At 40.5% G+C, this 20,349-nt stretch overlaps 1 protein-coding gene across 2 annotated transcripts in view; it reads right to left on the reverse strand.

Annotated features, from left to right (window-relative positions):
• Positions 1–20,349, reverse strand: part of TLCD4 (TLC domain containing 4) — a 288,746-nt gene that overhangs the window by 169,209 nt on the left and 99,188 nt on the right. For both annotated transcript variants that reach the window (XM_086957321.1, XM_086957314.1), the window contains exons 2-3: positions 17,729–17,901; positions 15,627–15,716 (exon numbers count right to left, since the gene is read on the reverse strand). In XM_086957321.1, the coding sequence (XP_086813447.1) occupies positions 15,627–15,716; positions 17,729–17,883 (245 nt within the window). In that variant the 5' untranslated portion in view covers positions 17,884–17,901. The remainder of the gene's footprint in view (positions 1–15,626; positions 15,717–17,728; positions 17,902–20,349) is intronic.

The following is a 20,349-nucleotide window of genomic DNA, read 5'->3' on the forward strand; positions in this document are numbered from 1 at the left end:
GAAAATCTCAAATGGGTAAGCTACCTCAGCACTCACCACTAAAATAACCGCCATGCCCTCCAAGCCAACGTTATCAGCCTGCAAATGATTGCGGACTGCAATGCGTCTATGCTGCGGTAGGTCAACGTCAGCCATAAAGACGCCGTTAAGAAAGGTACAATGCAAAACAATGTAGCACAACTGGGTAGTAATTCAAAAGGAAACCGTTTTGAAAGATTCAAGCTTGGAAAGACCTATTTAATTATAGGTAGGTTTATCCGTCACCACTGTTAACCAGAAACAATAGTGAAGGGTTAAGTACTGATATAAGCACTACTCAAGCATCATGAAATAAGACCACCAACGTATGGGCGCCATGTTGCAGGGATTCTGCTCAGTCACAGAACTGTGCACAGAGACTCAGAACCTCAGTGAATTAGGGTGTACCAAAAACTCACCTTAGTACCCAACATCCCCTACCAGACTAGCATCAGTGTCTCATTAGTTCTTCGTCCTATAGCAAAGTCACCAATGATTAGACAACCTAGAACATGCAACTTAGGATACCTCAGGTAAAGTGGGAAACATGAGCACTCTTTTGTTATAATCTCATATCAGTCCAGAACAGGGAGTAAAGGGAGACACAAGCAAGTTTAAAATGTTTACACCGTGATCTCAGGTGCAGCATCTTAGCTAATACAAGCAGACATATTATAAGAAATAAGATTGTCAGCATAGTTACTATTCCATAAAATACAAAGGGAGAAAACATGTTATAATGCTAAATGGAAACAGGTTAAATATATACCCATATTTCACCCTCCCTTGCTAGTAGGTTATTTTATAACTAAAGAAGGTCTCTTAGGCTTGCATAGGCGAACCCATTCCTCAGAGATTAGCAGGAGTGAATCACATCGAGTTCTGCACAAGCTCTCAGCATACGAATGTTCTCCAAGTGTGTTAAATCATGCCTACACAGTGTATTATTAAAGGCGCCAGCATCTGAGCTGTCCACAGCTGCATAGATGTTATGTCTAGAATGTGCGCTGATCAGTTCGAATAACAGCAACAGTGTTGATAACCTTGAAGGTCTCGGCACTCACTGTTCAGACTAAGCTTACGAAGCAAGTCTAGCAATGTATTAAAACAAGTTATTCTCATGTGAAGCAAAACACTCAGCCTAACGTGAAACCATATCTAACGTGTGTGCCATGTGCAAAAGAAAGCAAAAGGTAAAATGGCGTTTAAACTTCTAATAAGCTCATGCTAACTTGACACTGTATGAATGCAAGGCTCAGCCCCACTACAATCTTTAGGTGATGCATAAGTTTTATTTACCTCATGTATATAAACTATAATTTTCATTATTCTGTGTACACATTTCATACTACTTTTATCTGCTTTCTCTTGAGTGTTTCATTATTACTTATGTTGTTTTCACCTGTTTTATTTGACAACTGGGAAGGTCTTTCTGCTAGAGAGTTTTGTATTAGGAAAACTGATTGCACTGCCTGTCGTTGGTAAGATGAATAAGGCGCTGGTGCAGTACAATTAGAAAAATAACTCAAAGCTGCAGAAGAAAAATACAACATGATGAGGGCTAGATCTTACCTTTGTAGAGAAACGGTCCTTAATTGAGTAGAGTTATAGCGAACAAATCTAAAAGGGCCCTATTATTATTGAGCCGGAAAACCTATGAATACAGCAATAAAGGACATAGGGCTTGATGTACAAAAGTTAGGAAAAGTGATTTCTTAATTGTAATTCCCTACAAATCGCAATTAGGAAATCGCTATTCCTAATGTACAAAACTCTTGATATTTAATTAGCGATTCGTAGTGGGTTGCAAATAGACCTACCTCTGGAATATTAATGATATAGGTCTCGATCTGTGACCCACTACAAATGGCTGCCATCACATATATGGTGCCGGCTGGGGTCAGCAGAGCACTATGTCTGTGATTGTTTTTAAATAAAGCAATCTTTTTTCAAAACGCAGACCGTTTTCCTAAAAAGAGACCGGGATGTGTTGAAAAAGAAATAATGATAAGTTTAAGTTTCATTTTTTAAGAGCAGGCAGTTGTCCCTCGGGGACCGCTTCCCATTTGCGAATGGGTTACCACCAACTTTGAGTTGGCAGTAAGGTGCGAATATTCTGCGACCATATTTCGGCCTCAAAACATTCATATATACCAGCGTGAATTGTAACGGTGTGGATCGGTATTTGGAAGGGACGCCCCCAAATACGCGCCTCCAAATACCGATTCACAAACCGAAACTGAGATTCGGTAACATTGTAATTAGGGCTTTGTACATTTGAAAATGCTTTTCTGCGTTCGCAAACAGCCTGATTCGGAAAATCAGGCAGTTTATGACCACAAATAGGCTTCATACATCTAGCCCATATTCTTTTCGTTCATCCCCCGCAAACAAAACACAATAGGGAATCTATTCTGGGTATTGTGAACTAGAAGGGTAAAAAAAAATCTTCAGTGAAAGGGAAAAGGGAGCAGTTTTTCATGAAATCTACCAAAAGCTTTATATGTGCGATGGAGAGAAATCAGAGGGTCAACTGGCAATCCTCACAGGACTATGGTACCCTACTCTGACAGAGAAACAACAAAGTTGCCTCTCCAACCCTTTCATGATTGAAGAGGCGCTGACAGATGCTAATGCGGTTAAATGCCAAAAAATCTTATGGCCCCAATGGTTTTACAGGAAAATTCTGCAAAACCTCTGCAAACTACCCGACACAGGGTTTCCAGTCAATGGCAGATTTCAGGAAGGGGAGCGCAAACTGATTCTATTTTTGTGGCAGACGTGGTACTGCTACTCAAGCCAGGTAAAGACTGCTCAAAGTGTATGTCGACTGCATTAATGAATATTGACATTAAGCTATATATGGAGATATTAGCTAACTGATTAGCATGGGTCTTACTATACTTGACACATGAAGGTCAATCAGGCTTTACGCAAGACGAACAAACATTTACTGGTATCAGAAGAACGGTGCAATTAGTCAGAAACTCCAGGAAAAGATGAATACCACAGATCTTGTTACTATTAGCTACCAAGAAGGCCTTAGACAGGGTGAGCGGGTCTTTCCTACAATAAGTAATGCGGAGGTTCAGGCTGGCAGAGCACTGGCTCAGTATGGTAATGGCTCCTTATGCACACCCAAGAGCAAGAATTATGTATAATCTTTTTCGATAGTTTCTGATATGAAGCGGAACAGACAAGTGTTTCTGAGGTAGCCACTGCTATTTGATACTGCAATAGATACTGTGGTGCTAGGAGCAAGACAATATTCAGAAATAGAAGGATTAGGGTTTGATGGGATGGAACATAAGATTTCACTGTTTACAGACAATGTTCTAGTGTATTTAACTAATCTGACAATCACTCTTTAAGCAGTTTGGAAAAGCATCCATATTTAAGGTTAACACAGACTCGTCTGAGATGCTGGTATTGCGGTAAATGTCTTAGGACACCTGGAGGCACCTGGGCACCTAGCTTGCCTCTTGCCAGTGGCCTGAAGTTCCTGCTTGTTCCATCCTGATTCAGTCACCGCCTTTTGACCGAGTGACACTGTCGCTGTCTGGGTTTTCCTGCCTGAGTTTTTCCGATCACCGTTCTTCCCGCCCACAGAAGCCCCACCTACGGCAGGACCTACTTAAAAGTAGGCTGTAGCGCAACCCCATTAGTAGGCAGCTGGGCACCTGGCTTGCCACTCCACTGCCCTCCTCAAGATCCTAACTCTGACTCACCCAGCTCATCTAAGGACCAACCCACACAGCAGGCTACATCCTTGACCCTATGTTTTCTTCCAACAACAGGATCACCACTAGCAACACAACCCCACTCTCATAGTCCGACTGCTGCATCATACATTTCAAAAGACCCAACCACCAAGCCACCCTACCAGAAAAACCTAAAGCACCATCAGGACACTGGGGAAAAATATCCAAAGAAAACTGGACCAAGACCCTACAGGAAAGCCCACCCAACCATACCTGGAACCTCGATGTCGACACTAAGCATTTCAATAAATGGCTCACCAACTGAACCAACCACACTGCTCCTACCAGAAAGAAGACCTACAAAAAGAACAAACAACCCAGCTGGCACATGGAAAACCTCAGGGAGTCCAAGGGCCACTGCAAACAACTCGAAAGAATATGGACACATGAAAAAACACCACCGCAAAATCCACATACAGAGCTGCTCTTAACCTCTTCCACCAACAACTACAAGACACAAAGAAAACAACATCCTCCCATCCGAAGCAGTCTGCAACAACCTCTCAAACTTATTCGACAGAAAATTGCAAAGATCTAAAACACATTCGACCCACAGCATACCAATAAAAACTCCCCCAACCAGCCGGACACCTTCTTCAACACCAATCAGCAGCGAAGCCACTAGAAGCCCCTCCTGAACGAAAAAAACACAACCCTAAGGAATACCATCTACTCAGGAGACCCCCTCAGACCCATGCCCCCACTTCATATACAACGTGGAAGAACCATTATGTTCCCTGTGCTTACTGCTATCATTAACACCTCCATAACCACTGACACCTTCCCATCTTGCTGGAAAAATGCAGAAGTGAACACCATATTGAAGAAACCAACAGCGGACCCCCAACACCCTCAGGAGCTACAGACCCATCTCGCTCTTGCCTTTCTCAGCTAAAGTCATGGGGAAAGCCATCAATATCCAACTCGCAATCCACCTAGAACGGCATTAACCCATCGACATCTCTCAATCAGGCTTTTGCACCTCCTTGTAGCCATCGATGACATCAGAAGCATCCTCGACTGAGGAGAAACGGCCACACTCATCCTCCTGGACCTCTCCGCTGCTTTCTATATGGTCTTTTTCAAGTCACTAAATCAGAAACCTTTAGTACTCGGGTATTTGCGTACTAGCTCTCAAGTGAATATCGTCCTTCCTCACATACTGAACTCAATGAGTTAGATGCCCCCCTACACCTCAGAACCCAGGAAACCAATCTACGGAGATTCTCAAGGATTGTCGCTCAGCCCAACACTCTTCAACGTCTACATGATGCCCCTCGTGGACATTGTCAGAGCCCATGGTATCAACATAGTATCCTACGCTGATGACACAAAGCTCACCCTCTCCATTACTGACTCAACCAGCATCCGCAAAGAAAACTTCTTCAACAGCATAAACAACTTCACTGCATGGATGAAAACCAACTACCTCCAGCTCAACACAGACAAAACCAAAGTCCTAATCTCCCCCTAGCACAGATCTTGGTGGCCCTCCGAGCTTGACATACCACTCACCCCTACGGACCATGCCAAGAACCATAGGGATCATCCTGGACACCAACCTCTCCATGATTAGACAGATAAACGCTGTGTCCTCATTATGCTTCCACATCCTGCAAATGCTACACAAGATTTTGAAGTGGATCCCACTGAACACCATACAAACCATCACCAAGGCTCTTATCACAAGTAGAGTTGATTACAGAACAACCCTCTACATCGGAATCTCAGTCCATGTACAACACCAACTCCAAACCACCCAGAAAGCCGCCAGACTCATCCTGAACATCCCGCAAAATAACCACGTCTCTCCACACCTTCACAATCTCCACTGGCTCCCAGCACAGGAAAGATATAAGTTCAAGCTACTCACCCACGCCTACAAAGCGCCCCACAACACCAGTCAGCGCCTTGAGACCCTCACGGGTGTGTAGCGCGCTTTACAAATGTAATGATTGATTGATTGACCAGTCCAGCTTATCTCAAACACTGCCTCAACTTCTACCAATCCACCAGACACCTTTTATTTGTGTTTCAAGCAAAAGCACACCTTCCTTGCATTAAGAAGACCTTGCATTAAGAAGACCAGAAGCGGAGGACGTTCCTTCTCCTGCCTCATAGCCGAGACCTGAAACGACCTCCCGAAACATCTCTGCTTAAGGGGGAAGCTCTGTTCCATCGGAACTTCTGAAGACCCGCTGGTGAGTTATTTCACACCCTTTCTTCCCGGAAACCTGCGCTTTCATTATTTATAGCCATGGATGGCTTTTCTACAATGCTTCCGCCATTTTAGGCGTTCACCGGCTCCTCAACATTTCTTCATATGAATTGCCTATGTTTTACCCCTTTTTCAGGGCTCTGACCCTGAATCATAGCCCTCATGCCTGGGGAAAATGAATTATACCTTCTGACTCACAGCGTTGGCTGACATCTACCCTGTTGTTTTATTCACCTCAGAGCACCCTCCATTTTGTCCTCAATGTTCTATCAGCTGCTTTATTGAAGGATATGCAGCGCTGCGTTTTTCAAGATATCTCTCCTTTTTTCAAGGATTCTGTCATTCTTATATGACTTGTCTGACTGGAGTTTTGCTGCTTTACATTTCATGTTATAATTTTGCTTGCATAACTTTTTGGCGCTCTTCAGTCAGGTTTTTTTTTTCCCCAGCTACAAGTCAAACCATGCCTTCCATCTTATGACAAGTGTAAGCAGCATTTCAGTTATTTCCATTGGTCATCTCTTGTGAATGTTTAAATATCACGACTTTTGTTAGTTCGTGCACCGAACTCTGCACTACTCTGGCGACTCCTATATATGAGTATACTGCTTAAGCCGCATTTTGTCTTTGTGCCTAAAAGACGTACCTTATCAACATCTTCTCTTCCTGCTTCTACTCTGGACTCACCATTTACCACAGGATCGATGGATGGGGTGTCTTCCAATCGCTCTTCCTCATCACAGTCTTTATCTAAATCATCTCCACCATCTTCAGCTTCTAAAATCTGAAGCAGGGTCCTCCTCCCGACAAGGTGTCCCCTCCCATCTCCATGGAGCTGCTGTTGGAGGAAATTTGCGCCTTGCGTCCGTTTGTAGAGGAAACAAACAGCAAGTGCAATTCCTGGAGGAGAAATGGTCTACAATTGTCTACAATGGAAACTAGAGTATCTTCAATGGAACAGCAACTTTTTGCGGTCCAAGGCGACTCCCAGAGACTCTCTTCTTTAGAAAAGGAGGTCCGTAATTTGAAACAACATACCGAAGATTTGGAAAACCGAAAAAGGAGGAATAATCTACACATTCATGGTCTGCCTGAAGCTCTGGAGGGTGACGATCCTGTCTCCTTTTTTACAACCTTCTTGCCGAAACCCTTAGACATGCCTTCTACCACATCCCTCAGCATTCAGCGAACACACAGACTTGGTCCTCGTCCTCCACTCTCTCAGTTTCCTGTCAGACCAAGAGGAGTCAGCATCCTTTTCATAAAATTCACAGATCTGCTTTCAGTCCTCTCTGCAGCTAGAGCCAAACAACAAATTTCTTGATTTGGTCAGAAGGTGTTTCTTTCTCAAAATTTCTCTAACGCTACAGCAGCTAGGAGGAAGGAGTTCCTAAGTCTTTGTCCGCCTCTTCGATCTATTGGAGCCAGATATGGCCTTTTTCATCCCTGCATATTTAAGGTGACGTTTCAAAATCGAACTTGGTCCTTTAAAGAGCCCGCAGAACTTAAAAATGTTCTTCAATCTCACACTACAAGCAACACGGACACTGCTGGCCCTTCTAATGGTTGATTAGTTTTTACTTCTTTAATTGTAATGGTACATTTTCAATACATTTTAAATGTTTTATGAAATGGTTCATTCTGTTGACTTAGTCATGTAATTTTTGGAAGAAAAAAATTCTGGTTTCCTAATGGATGGTGCCGATCCTTCCCAGGATCCATTAGTTGTTTCTTCGCTGTTCTCTGTGTTTCTATTTGTGTCTTTATTTGTTGTATCTCTTCCGATATTGTACAATTAAGATTTTACCTGTTGCTTATGTTTGTTTTACTTGCCTATATATATGATGTTTACCGTTTTTCTTTTGTTTCCCCCTATAGGTCCTGTTGTATGTCGATTTAGATACCGTATATAGGTTTTCTGATTTATGCACTTATAAAAGGCACAATTCACATTACCCTTATTTAGGCATAGAAATCCTACCGTTATTTAGGCATTATCCATGCTAACCAAATACAGACATGGCCACCTACATCCGTCCATCCACGTCACAACGAGTACTTGGAAAACTAGACTCTTAAGCCTTTAGGACTTCCCCTTGCTTATTGATTTTATTGATTTCTCCAAGAACTCATTTATTATGCATGAACATCTATTCCTTAGGGGTTCATTCATGACGTTCCTCCTCCCAACTTTTACGTCAATACTGGCATTCCTAAACATCTGCAAGGTATAAATATACTTTCACTTGCCATGGCAAACCACAGTACGGTTCGGCTGCATACTTGCACGACACGACTTGCCACTTCAAGTTCCGAAAGAAGTTGAGTCCCCGCCTGACGCACTGACCAGACGCTGTCAACCTCCTCGCAGAGAATCCAGCTCCAGTGTTTCTGACTTCATTTGCGGGGTGTTAGAATGAGAGAGGCTGGAATCTCTTTCCAGGGCTCGATCTCTAAGGTATGGAGCAGACTAGAACCTAGAGGGACTTTTGGAAAATCTTGGCATCACCAATCTAAACTATAGCTAAACTAGACCATAGACAAACAGCACCTACTTCTTACTTCATACCATACGTAAATTAGGTACACTGGGGTAGACCTAGCTAGAAGCGCCAAATGAGTATTCACATTTTAACCTGTTATTTATGTATGTATTTTTATGAATATATGTCATAGCTACAAACCATGTTATTGCAGTATTATTTTATCTTACTGCTAACGCTGTAGGTATTATACTTCGCATTCTGTCTTAGTATTGTAGCAGTTCATATCTCTTGCACGAGAAATAAGACTGTTCAATAAACCCTTTTTATTGAAACGCCCGTCTATCTATTTCTGTGTAACTCTGTAGAAACGAAGCATGCACAATTGACTGAGTGAAACTTATCTATTGTTTCCACGATTCTGAAACTGTTCCCATTCTAAGAGAAACAAAGTTGTCATGTTTATGCGGTTGTCAAAAACGAATCCCTTCTTGTTTATTCGAGAAGTTTCTAGTGACCTCTGAGCTTGCTGGCATTCACAAGTAATTAAGTTTAATGTAATCAATAGATACATACTGACCTCAGTCCTATGTCAAAACTATAGTGTATATTATTCCAATGCGAAGAGCCTATCATGGATATAGGAGCTACACTACAGTCCGTTCGTTCGTGTTCCATAACATGGTTCAGTTTCTCTTCTCTTCCTTGCACGGATGTGGTTCAGATTCCCTTTGTTCGGGTGTCCCATCTTTTCATGTGTCGTTCATACCCCAGTTTTCTTTTGCTTTTTTTCCCTTCAGGTATGTTCTTTCATTCGTCCTTTTTGGATATGTACTGTCTCTTCTTCTTCTTGTTCGGTATTCTTTTTCCTTTTCCCTTTTTCCTTATAATCTTTTTTCTTTTCTTGCCTGATTCTCTCTCCTTCATATCCTGTCTTCTTCTTTCTAACTACCTTCTGTTTTTTCTTTTACTGATGTGGAAGATTTTGCTATTTTCTTAACTTTCCTTTATTTTCCACCATTCTCATTTCACTTATTTACTCTTTACCATTTCATCTTATTACTATTACCTATTTTTTCCAATTTTTCAATTGCTCATTCTGCATTATATGCTTATTTTCAATGTTTAATATTATACTGTTGTTTTTACGATGTTAATCTTTTCCATTCAGAAGTATTACATGAAATGTAAAAGGTTTCAATTATCCAATAAAGAGGCAGAGAATTCTCTCACATCAAGCCTCATATAAACCTGATTTAGTTCTGTTACAAGAAACTCACTTATCTGAGGCTGAAGCTCTCAAACTAGCGTAACAAGCGTAATTGGGTTGGCTCAGTATTAGTCTCTCCTACCAACACACAAAAAGAATGGGGTTGTTATTTTATGCCATAAAAAATTGAAATGCACTGTTGTTACACAAGATACTGACTCCGATGGAAGGTGGATTCTGGTTAAACTATTAATAATATCCCTCTCACTGTGTTTAACCTCTATGGTCCATATCAACCCGATTCTTCCTTTTGGCCCACTATCACAGACAAGTTTTTTCAAAATAAAGATGACCTTTTTTATACTTGGAGGTGATTGCAATCAAGTTACAGACCCTTTTATTGATCGCAAATCTCAGGTATGTTTTATCCCCCACAAAACCCACAACAATTTCTAAACCCTATCACACAGACTCAATTGGTCAATGCCTGGAGGCTATGCAATCCAGACCAATCAGAATTTTCTTTTTTTCCCCCTCCACATGGATGCCTATCCCGGATTGAATACATATTTCTTTCCAAATCCTTGGCCCAAAACCTTCTTTCCTCCTCGATTGAGCTCATTTTGATTTCTGATCATGCTCCAGTGGTCGCTGACTTCGATTTACTTCCTCCTCACTCTAAAATGTCTAGGTGGAGATTCAATAATTATCTTTCACAAGATCCAGTTTTTTCTTCCTCTTTCACCTCCTTTGCTGAAGAAATGTTCTCTATTAATGAAGATGCCTCTATATCTCCAGTTTCGGTGTGGGATAGTTTTAAAGCTTCTGCTCGAGGTTTTATTATAGATTTTGTTTCTAAGGAAAAGAAACAGTCCCCTAATAAACATAAAGCTTTATTATCTTCCATTAAACACTTAGAACATCAGTTTTATACTTCTTCACCGGACTCTACTCTGCAACAACTTATCCATGCTAAGATGGAATATAATAAAATTTCTACTGATAAGGCCTCTTTCACTATGCTTCGTAGCAGTGCCAGATACTATGGTGGTCGAAACAAGGTTTATTTATTTATGCATTTTATAAAGCGGACAAATACCTGTGGGTGTCTCGGCGCTGAGGACTGACGGCAATCGGGCATGAAGGTGAATTATTGATTAAAAAGCCATGTCTTTATCTGCTTCCTAAAGGTAAGCAGGGTAGGACTGGCTTTGATATGGGGGGGAAGAGTGTTCCAAAGTTTGGTAGTGGGACACAAAAAAGATTTGTCCCCCCAAGATACTTTTTTTGTTCAGGGAACAATGAGAAGATTAGCGGAGGAGGAACGTAGTTGTCTGGGCGGATTGAATGGGCGAGAGGATTGCCTAAGAAAGTCATGGAATGAATGGCCTTATGAGCAATGCAAAGCGCTTTAAACTTGGATCTACTTCTGACAGGTAGCCAGTGGAGTTGGCGAACGACTTTGGAGATGGGCTTGAATTTGGGCGTGCGTGTCAGGAGCCTGGCTGCAGCGTTTTGTATTATTGTAGTTTGTTGAGAACTCTTTCTTGCGCTTTGATGAATAGACTGTTGCAATAGTCTACTTTGGACATGACCAAAGTACTAATCAGTGTTTTGGCGGCCGCCGAAGGGAGGTATGGGAGAAGTTTTTTTATGATCTTGATAATGTAGAAGGCTGATGAGACTATTGAGATGGCGTGGTGCATCAAAGATAGTTTAGTGTCAAAGATTACTCCAAAGTTTCTGACTTTTTTGACTGGTGATGGGCGTGGGCCTAATTCTGCTGCCCACCATAGGGAGGACCAGGAAGGTGTAAGATTACCAAAGATCATTACTTCCGTCTTGCTAGAGTTCAGTCTGAGCGAGTTGTTTGCCATCCAGGCACTAATGGCCAGCATTCGTTTCTGAAAGTTGGCTCACTTCTTGCTAATTATTTAAAATCTAGAAAAGAGAAAACATTAATTAAATCCACTTAATCTACTGACGGTAAACACCTTTTCAAAGATAAAGAGATATCAGCCGAATTTACAACATTTTATACCGTTCTATACACTCCTGAGTTGCCCCCAACTGATACACTCATTAATGATTATCTTAGTACAATTCCTCCTCCTTCCTCTTCTGGATTTCACCTCTCTAGATATGGATCTTTCATTACAGGAAATCTCCCCCTCCTTGAATTCTTTAAAGAAGAATAAATCCCTTATCCCTGATGGTTTCTCCGTAGAATTTTATCTTAATTTTTCCAATCTGTTATTACAAAAACTCTTTATCCTTTTCCAACATTTTTGTCTCACAGGTGCAGCAAGTGGTACTTTTCTAGAAGCTTCTATTTGTCTTATTCATAAGAAAGGCACGGATCCAAAATGTTGTAAACACTATAGCCCCATCTCTTTGATAAACGTTGATTTTAACATCTTTGCTAAACTCTTAGCATTGCGCCTTGAATCCTCCCTCCCTCATTTGATAGGCCCGAACAAAGTGGATTTGTTAAAGGTAGACTAATCTCTGATAACTCTTGTCTATTTTTCAATGTTCTTAATAAATCTCCTTCTTTATCTTTTCCTCTCGCAGCGATTTCCATCGATGCGGAAAAAGCTTTTGACAGGGTAGATTGGTCCTTTTTGTTTAAATCTCTTCAATGGCACGGTTTTGGTACTAAATGTTCCTCTCTTATCTCTTTTCTGTACTCTACTCACTCTGCTTCTACTATCATGAATGGTCAAATTTCGCAACATTTTTCACTCCATTTAGGTGTTAGACAGGGTTGTCCATTATCCCTTTTGTTTGCTCTTACTCTTGAACCTTTTCTTTCCGGTATTCGTCAAAATCCCTCTATTTTTGGATTTCCATATGGAGATCACTATCTGAAATTATCTGCCTATGATGATGATATTTTGCTTTTCATTTCCAATCCAGATTCTTCTATCCCTTCGTTATTACAAGAAATCTCTGATTTCTCAGCGGTATCAGGCTATAAGATCAACTCTGATAAAACAGAAGTTTTACCAATTACAACATTTTGCCTCAAACAATTTGAATCTACTGGCTTCCATTGGAACAGTTCTAAAATCAAGTATCTTTTTATTTGGATTTCCATCTCTATTACACTGAACATGAATGTAGCCCTAGATCGTATCTCCAAACTCTTCTCATCCTGGAATCCTCTTTTTCTCTCCTGGTGGGGTCGTCTTGACTCCATTAAGATGATGATTACTCCTATTTTATTATATTATTTTTCAATGATTCCTATTCGTATCCCTGTAACCTTTTTTAAAAAAAATGAGACTCTCTTCTATCTCAATTTCTATGGAAGAACAAAAAATCTAGAATTTCTTTACTTCATCTCAGAAAACCAAGAATTGTAGGAGGGGTAAACTTTCCAGATTTTTGATTATATCTTAAAGCTTTTAGTTTAAAACAAGCTTCTCATTGGCTTCTCACTATTGAACGTTGTACGTTTACTCTTTTCTCGACCAATGAAGTTCTTTCTTTTACTGCCAAAAATGCTCTCACATCCCTCCCACTATTTAAACACACTTGCTCTTTGTTAAAACCCAATTTTCAGCCAAAATTTATATCTAGAAATATACCTTTCTACATTGTCCTTTGTGGCATAATCATCTTATAACCATTAATAATAGACCTCTGTATTGGGCCTCATGGAGAGTTAGGGGGTTTCGCCAGGGGTAACAATTTATTTGATGGCACTTCTCCTAGATCTTTTCCTGATTTTCAAGCTAAATTCAATTGCCCTCTTTCTTTTTTACATACATTTTCCATACTTATGGAATTACTTTTAAGCATTTTTTATTCCCTCCCTTCTGATGAAGCTTCTATCACTCAGGACTCACTCCTTAAAATCTTAGCATCTGTTCCAAAAGCCTCCTTAATTTATACATTCTTTTACACCACAAATCTAGAATGAGACAAGACCAAGTTGGAACTGGTTTGGGAATCAGATTTAGGTTTTCCGTGGAGCAGTGACATATTGAATAAAATTTGGGCTCGGTAACTGAAGATTTCGAGGTCCGCTTCCACCACTCAATCTATGTTTTTTCTATATCACAGATTATATTTCACTCCCATTTCTTTAGCTACTTTCACACACATAGACAGCAAGAAATGTTGGTCCTGTGATTTTCCATCAGCAGATCTCCCACATCTCCTTTTTTCATGTCCCCCGGTTCATTCTTTTTGGACACAAATCTGGGATTGTTTGTCTAAAATTTTTCGGATCCACACACCACTTTCCAATATTCTTCTCTTTATGGGAAGTCTATCAGAATCCATTCCTTTACCTTCCTATGAAAGAGGGTTGTTTGATCTTATGTTGGCTTTAGCGTTTCAACAAATTACAATGAACTGGAAATGTTTGACCAAACTTTCAACTAAGTCATGGTGGAATACTGTGTGTCAATACCATAGGTTAGATGTGGCATATGCCTTTCAATGCAATGTACATGTAAATAGAGATGTTTTTGGTTGCCTTTAACTACTTATTTAAATATGGTTTCAAACAATAATGTCTCTCAGTATCGTTCTGAAAATGTCCAACCCCCTTGAATTCCTTCCTCTTAGTATTATCTCTCCTCTTCTTTTACTATTTAGCAAAGTTTTTACTCAACAGTTATTTGTTCTTCACATTTTACAATTCATAAGAGCATAGTATGGACGTCTATTTTAGTGTTTATGATTATAAATATATTTTATACCCTGTCTTTTACTTTCCCCTTCTTTCCTTTCCCTTTTTTCCCAAAATATAAATAGCTTTCTACTAGGATTTACTGCCTACTCTATTTTGCTTAAAAGATATTCTTAAATTGGTATTCTCTAGGCCTTTAATGTATGTTATTGATTTTTTATGATTCAATAAAGCTTAATAAACTTTTTAAAAAAGGCGAAAAAACATGGTCACCCAGACTTAAATATCTCTGCCTGGGAAAAGGTAATCAAGAGGGAATTCTTGGGCAATGGTACTGCATCATAGTAAGTCTCCAAGGAGCCAGAAAATGAACTAAAGAAGAAGAGGCAGGATTAAGAGGTCCTCCTTTTTCAAGAAGGTTGCTTACAAGGGTCTACAGTGATTAATTAGCCTTAACACCACATGAAGTGCTGAGTGTTAATGCCTAGGATAAACAGTGGGAAACTGGTAGGCAGAAGGCTTACGGGTTCAAGTTTGTGCAACTACATAGGGTACCTCACAGGAGAACTACTGCAAAGAACTAGTAAATTTGTAACTGGTAGATGGGTTTTAGGACATTAACAGACAACAGCACATGAGTACCAGGAAAATAAGCAATGTCACAGTAATAAGACTACTATAGTAACATATTGTATACCTATCTGAACATCAAGACATTATTGATAATCTGTGGTTAAAAAATTATATTTCACTGTACAGTTGTGATATTTATTTCCAAACCACATTTGGTATTGGTGGCAGGAGTGGCGTATTAAAGATCGTAGTTAATAAAAAAAAGCAAGTCATTACAAAAGCCAAATCCATCAAATAGTATGATTATTCCATCACTGGGACACCGACCAAAGATCGGCTCTCAGATCCTCAGACTCTCAGCTACTAGTCTGCCCTCGGTACAAACTTGCCACCAAGGGCGGTAGAGCCTTTTCGGTGCTGGTCCCCCACCTATGGAACACATTACCTGAGCCACTACGTAAGGAAGGAAACCTCCTACGTTTCAGAAAGGGGTTGAAAACGCTGTTATTCAGGAGAGCCCTATGAGCCACTTAGGCTAGTGGATACCCTCTGTATTGTCAAAGTTGTTGTTTTACCATCTTTCCCGAGCGCTTAGAGGCCTGTAGGTGATTGAGCGCGCTATAAATCAAAAATAACAATAACAAAATAACAATAACAAAGAGGATAACATTAAAAGAAGACACAATATAAAAATATAAATTGAAGTAGCATTTCTTACCATACCGGGTCAGCATTCACAGCATCATCAAAGCATAAAATATATAAACAGAAGCATCCAACCACCAATGCATGGAATGAGGACACAGTGCTGAAAAAAAATGCAGTGGTTAGGACTAATGTAATTTGAAGTATTACAAGTAATGTGTGCATAGAATTTCTGCATAAATATTAAAGTCACAAGTTAGAAAGAACCTATGCATTAGTGGCCCTGAAGCTAATCTACTGTGGCCTATATACTTGTAAGCCAATATTACTCACACCATATCAATGAAGAGCTGTCCCTCATGCTTGCCCCTGAAACCACTGCACCTAAGTTTCAAACAGGTGGCTTGTGTTGTCTCCCTATACTTGATCAGTAGTTCGCAGTAGGGACCCAGAGATAGGCGCAACATCCACATCACAAACAGTTATCCTTTTTCCGCTGGTCCCCGTGGAAAATGTGCGTATGACGACACGCTGACAGATCCTGTACAAGAGTCTGAACAGATTTCTCTGCAAAGCTACTGAGGTACCTCTTCCTTTTTTTTTTCTTTTTTCCTGTTTCCTCTCCTTTTTGATTTCTTTTTACTATTTTCCTTTCTGTGACTTGTTCTCCTAATTTAGACTAACTTCCCCTTTATATACACATGTGCAATTGGGTACTAACATAAAACCGCTAATGTGACGGTAATATTACAATCAATGGATATACCACAAGGTCTCTCATAGATTAAGGACATGGTATTAGCCTTCAGCCAGAACAGTCTATAAGGATTTCCATTCGTAGATGTGTTGCACATGGTCTGCTGAGAGATCATCACTCTTAGATGGGGAGCAACTGTGACTAATATTATCCCCGCCCTCCCTTGCCTATTGACTTCTCTTTTTGCTCAGCTTTTTCAAAATCTGATGTTCCGTTCTCAGTTTTTGTCATCTGTGCTAGAAGTCTACTATTCTAAATGTATTGTCCTCTCATTCACCATTTTGATTTCTTACCTAATTGTTCTCAATTCTCTGAAGGTAATACCCTAGCCACTCAGGTGATGTGTGCCTAACGACACATGGTCATCTATCTTCAGTGTTTGCTTCTGGCCTCTCATGACAGACATCCTCTCTGCCCTCCTTCTTAATGTTTTCCTCTTCTGGTTTTCCAAGACATGCTGACACAAATTTGTCACTAAAATATTCAAATTCTATACTCAAGCCTTCTTGTCTGAATTATTTTCACTTCATGCTCTCTGGGTCGCAGTGTCCAGCTGGAAGGGGCACTGTCATGAGGAAAAACATTTTCTCTCCAGGGAGAAAAATCATGCCAGTCAAACCCACAAACTCTGGTAGTCTGTTCACAAAATATTCCTAATGAGCACAATAGCACAGATTCCTCAGTTCTCCCCGCGATGGGATGGCTGCTATTTCTCAAGCAGCACCCTAATTGAGGTCACATTCCACCCTCATGGATTTGTCACATTCTCTTTCAGGTAATGTGGTGTCCATTCTCCGGAGAGCACAGGAAAGGTCAGAGGCAAAGAAATGATGTGCAGGATCTAACAGGGTATGGAGGCCCATGGTGTTGAAGGAGGAGATACGCCCCTTCATAGAGTGAGCAGCCCACCACTGCCCCCAAGCCCATGTAACTCTACCTACCTTATCACCAGCATTCCCCAATCCCCAACGCACCATGCATGTTTCACAATTAGCAGCTTTGAGACAGAAATGTCTGAGTAATGGGATGCTCTTTCAAGTAACTGTCCTCTGGTCAAACAGTTCTGGATAGCCCTCACTCAACGCCCAGCAACTTCCCAGGCCAGGCTGCCCTTCAAGCACAATCCGCAAGATTCTTGCGGAGAATGCAGCAGCTTGCAAATCAAACCTCTTTCTGTTCCCGTTTGAATCTTGTCTGTAATCTTGCAATCATTGTGACTTTCTTTTTTTACTTTAATGCTGCTCATATATGACTTGCCCAGTCAATTGAATAGCTCATGTCTGGAGAAATCTTTGTGTTGTTTTGTGTTGGGTTGCACAGTAAACAAAACAAACCTACAGCACTGAGCAGTAAAATGTAAAAAAAAAACCAATGGTAAAAAGAATACATTGCAGGTTCACCACCAAGTAAGAATTTACCGTGAATTCCATTCAATTTTCTGCTTAGAGTCCAGCCTCTTAAATCCAGACGTTAAACGAGATGAAATCCAAGTGCTAACGACATGGAACAGTAGCTGAAACACCACAAAGCTTGTTACTGAAATGCCAATTGTAAGCTTGCTGAAGGTCGGCATGATTCACAAGATCTGAAACTGAAGAGAAGATATACTCATCAATTGTTTGAAGTCAATTACAAGCTCACTTTTGAATTAACGTAAGAAGATTGTGTCAGCAAGCGAGTCATAGTCACAACCTTCTTTACTATGCAACATTAATGATTCTCTAGCTCAACCATGAATATTTTGTTTTATAGAGGAATGTTGTTGACATGAGAACCCAAAGTTTAACTTTAATGGTTGTCTATTTCTATCCATCTTAAAAAATATAATGAATTTTCGTGTCAGCTTAAGTCACTTTTACTATGTTACTTCTCTAACTCTTAGACTGAAGTCTTTTTAACAGATTTTAGTCCCACAATATTTGTCTTTACTAAGACCCAATTAAGAGCGCCCTGGAGGAAGGTGACATTTTTATCACACCGAATAAAATCCGAGCCCAGGCATTAATTTGGTGCAATAAACAGCCCCTATTCCTGGGTTTGGGGAATAACAAGCAGATATTGGTGCTTTCCAGACCAAAATTCTCATGTCCCTGTATGTACCAAACATGTGTCCTCTATCAAATTTCAGCAGATTTGATCTGGAAGTGTGGGGATGCGGTGCTTTATATGTGGCGTTTAATATGCAAATTTTATTTGCATACAAAATGCTTTTACTAATAATGTGCAAAGCTTATGTTTAAGTAAAACATGCTAAATGCAAAATTTGTAGTATGCGATCATACTTAAATGTAGGCCTAAAAATGAATTAAAGTGCTCATTTAAGTTAGCCTAAATATCGCACCATGCTAGATGAATAATACATTACCATTGAAAGGCCTGTTTTTCACATTGAATAGTTGCTTGTGCACAATGGGTTTCTCTTTTTTTCTAATGCTGTAATTTTCCATCAGCCTTCTATTAACTAGTGATTAAGTGTTTGTTTGTATTAGACAACTGATAGTGAGTTCTCACCGAGAGAAGAGGTGACTGGAGGAATGACTAATGGGAAGAGCTGTCTGGACTGCAAAAAAAAGGATGTAACTTTTTAAGTTTTAATATCTGAAAGCCTATTGTGCACCCCTGAAAATATGGGGAGATGACTTATTCCCAGGAGTTCGAAAACCCCCCTTACAAAGAGGGAACGAAAACGCTTGAGGAAAGCAAGGAAAAGTAAATTAAATAAATCCTGCCCACAAACATCATTGATACCCATCCAGAAAGAACATGACATAGAAGAAGAAGGTTTCTGGGGTTCAGCCAGCACATTTTACCATAACACCATAACAAAACAGGCCGTCGTTCCAAGAAATCCTTAACCTCAAAAAAATGAAACCCAACCAACAAGTAAAATATATATATTCAAACCTTCGGTTAGGCAGGAACCTAGTAACATAATAGGCAACAATATTCAAATAATTAGCACAATTCAAACTTCACATGAACTAAAGACAAAAACAAGTGTAATCAGCACTCAGGATGCTGATATCAGTGGGATTGGAGCAACAAAGGAACACCGGAGCAACAAAGAATCCAAAACAAGTTTACAATCCCTGAGAGGCAGAGAGGCAGTTGAACACGCTGAACAGGATCAAGTTGAACAACTCCATCGAGTGGCATCATATCAAGAAGGTCCAATGAAATCATCAAAGAGAACCCCAATTGACCGAACAAAAACACAACAGATTGCTTCTTATACCAAATGTCATGAATAGATAGAGCTGGTCCCACATTATATCTCGAGGGGAGCCCACGACGTATTAAACAGAAGCGCAATATTAAGGCTACTAGAAAGTCTCCTAGCCCAGAGACACATTACATCCAGAGACCTGGAAAGAAAGGATTTCAAACCTAATCCCAATCGAACAGGGTCTGAAATTACAACAGCAACTTGGATAGATCACTCTAACAGATTCTGAGGCACAAGGAGACCTTTGCAACTTGGGGTATAGAACCAAAAAAAGGTGGACCCCCTCCCCCCGCTGCCCAAGCCCATTACAACAGTCCTATTGTACAGAGGGTGTATTAAAAGGAGCAAAAGGTCCCTGAAAATCCTGATCCCATGAAAGGTGACTGCCAAATAATACGACTAATTACGATTACTATTTCACACCCAGAAACAGCTAGCTTCGAGGATAATCCGCAGTTGAGACTATTAACCCCTTGCCTGCGGTCGGAATTCCGCTCCTGTGCGGCACATTCCGATTGCGGGCGTGGTCGTGACGGCTCCCGGCAGTCATCAGCACACGGGCACTGTGTGCCATGACGGACGGGAGCCGTCACCAGCATGCAAGGCAAGGTTAAAAAAGAATCAAGGACCAGCATGAAAAAAAACACATAAAAATCCAACAACAGTCCTGGGCTCCAATATCTGGTCATGGAATGTGAATGGTTTAGCCTCCAAACTAGAAGAAACGGACTTCCCAGAATTCATCCCCAACAGTGGGATATAAAGAATACTTCAATCCAGCCATTAGGTAGGCAAATTATGGAAGAGCGAAAG

Source organism: Lissotriton vulgaris, chromosome 1_1 (genome assembly GCF_964263255.1).
Source record: "Lissotriton vulgaris chromosome 1_1, aLisVul1.2, whole genome shotgun sequence".
Classification (NCBI taxonomy): Eukaryota; Metazoa; Chordata; class Amphibia; order Caudata; family Salamandridae; genus Lissotriton; species Lissotriton vulgaris.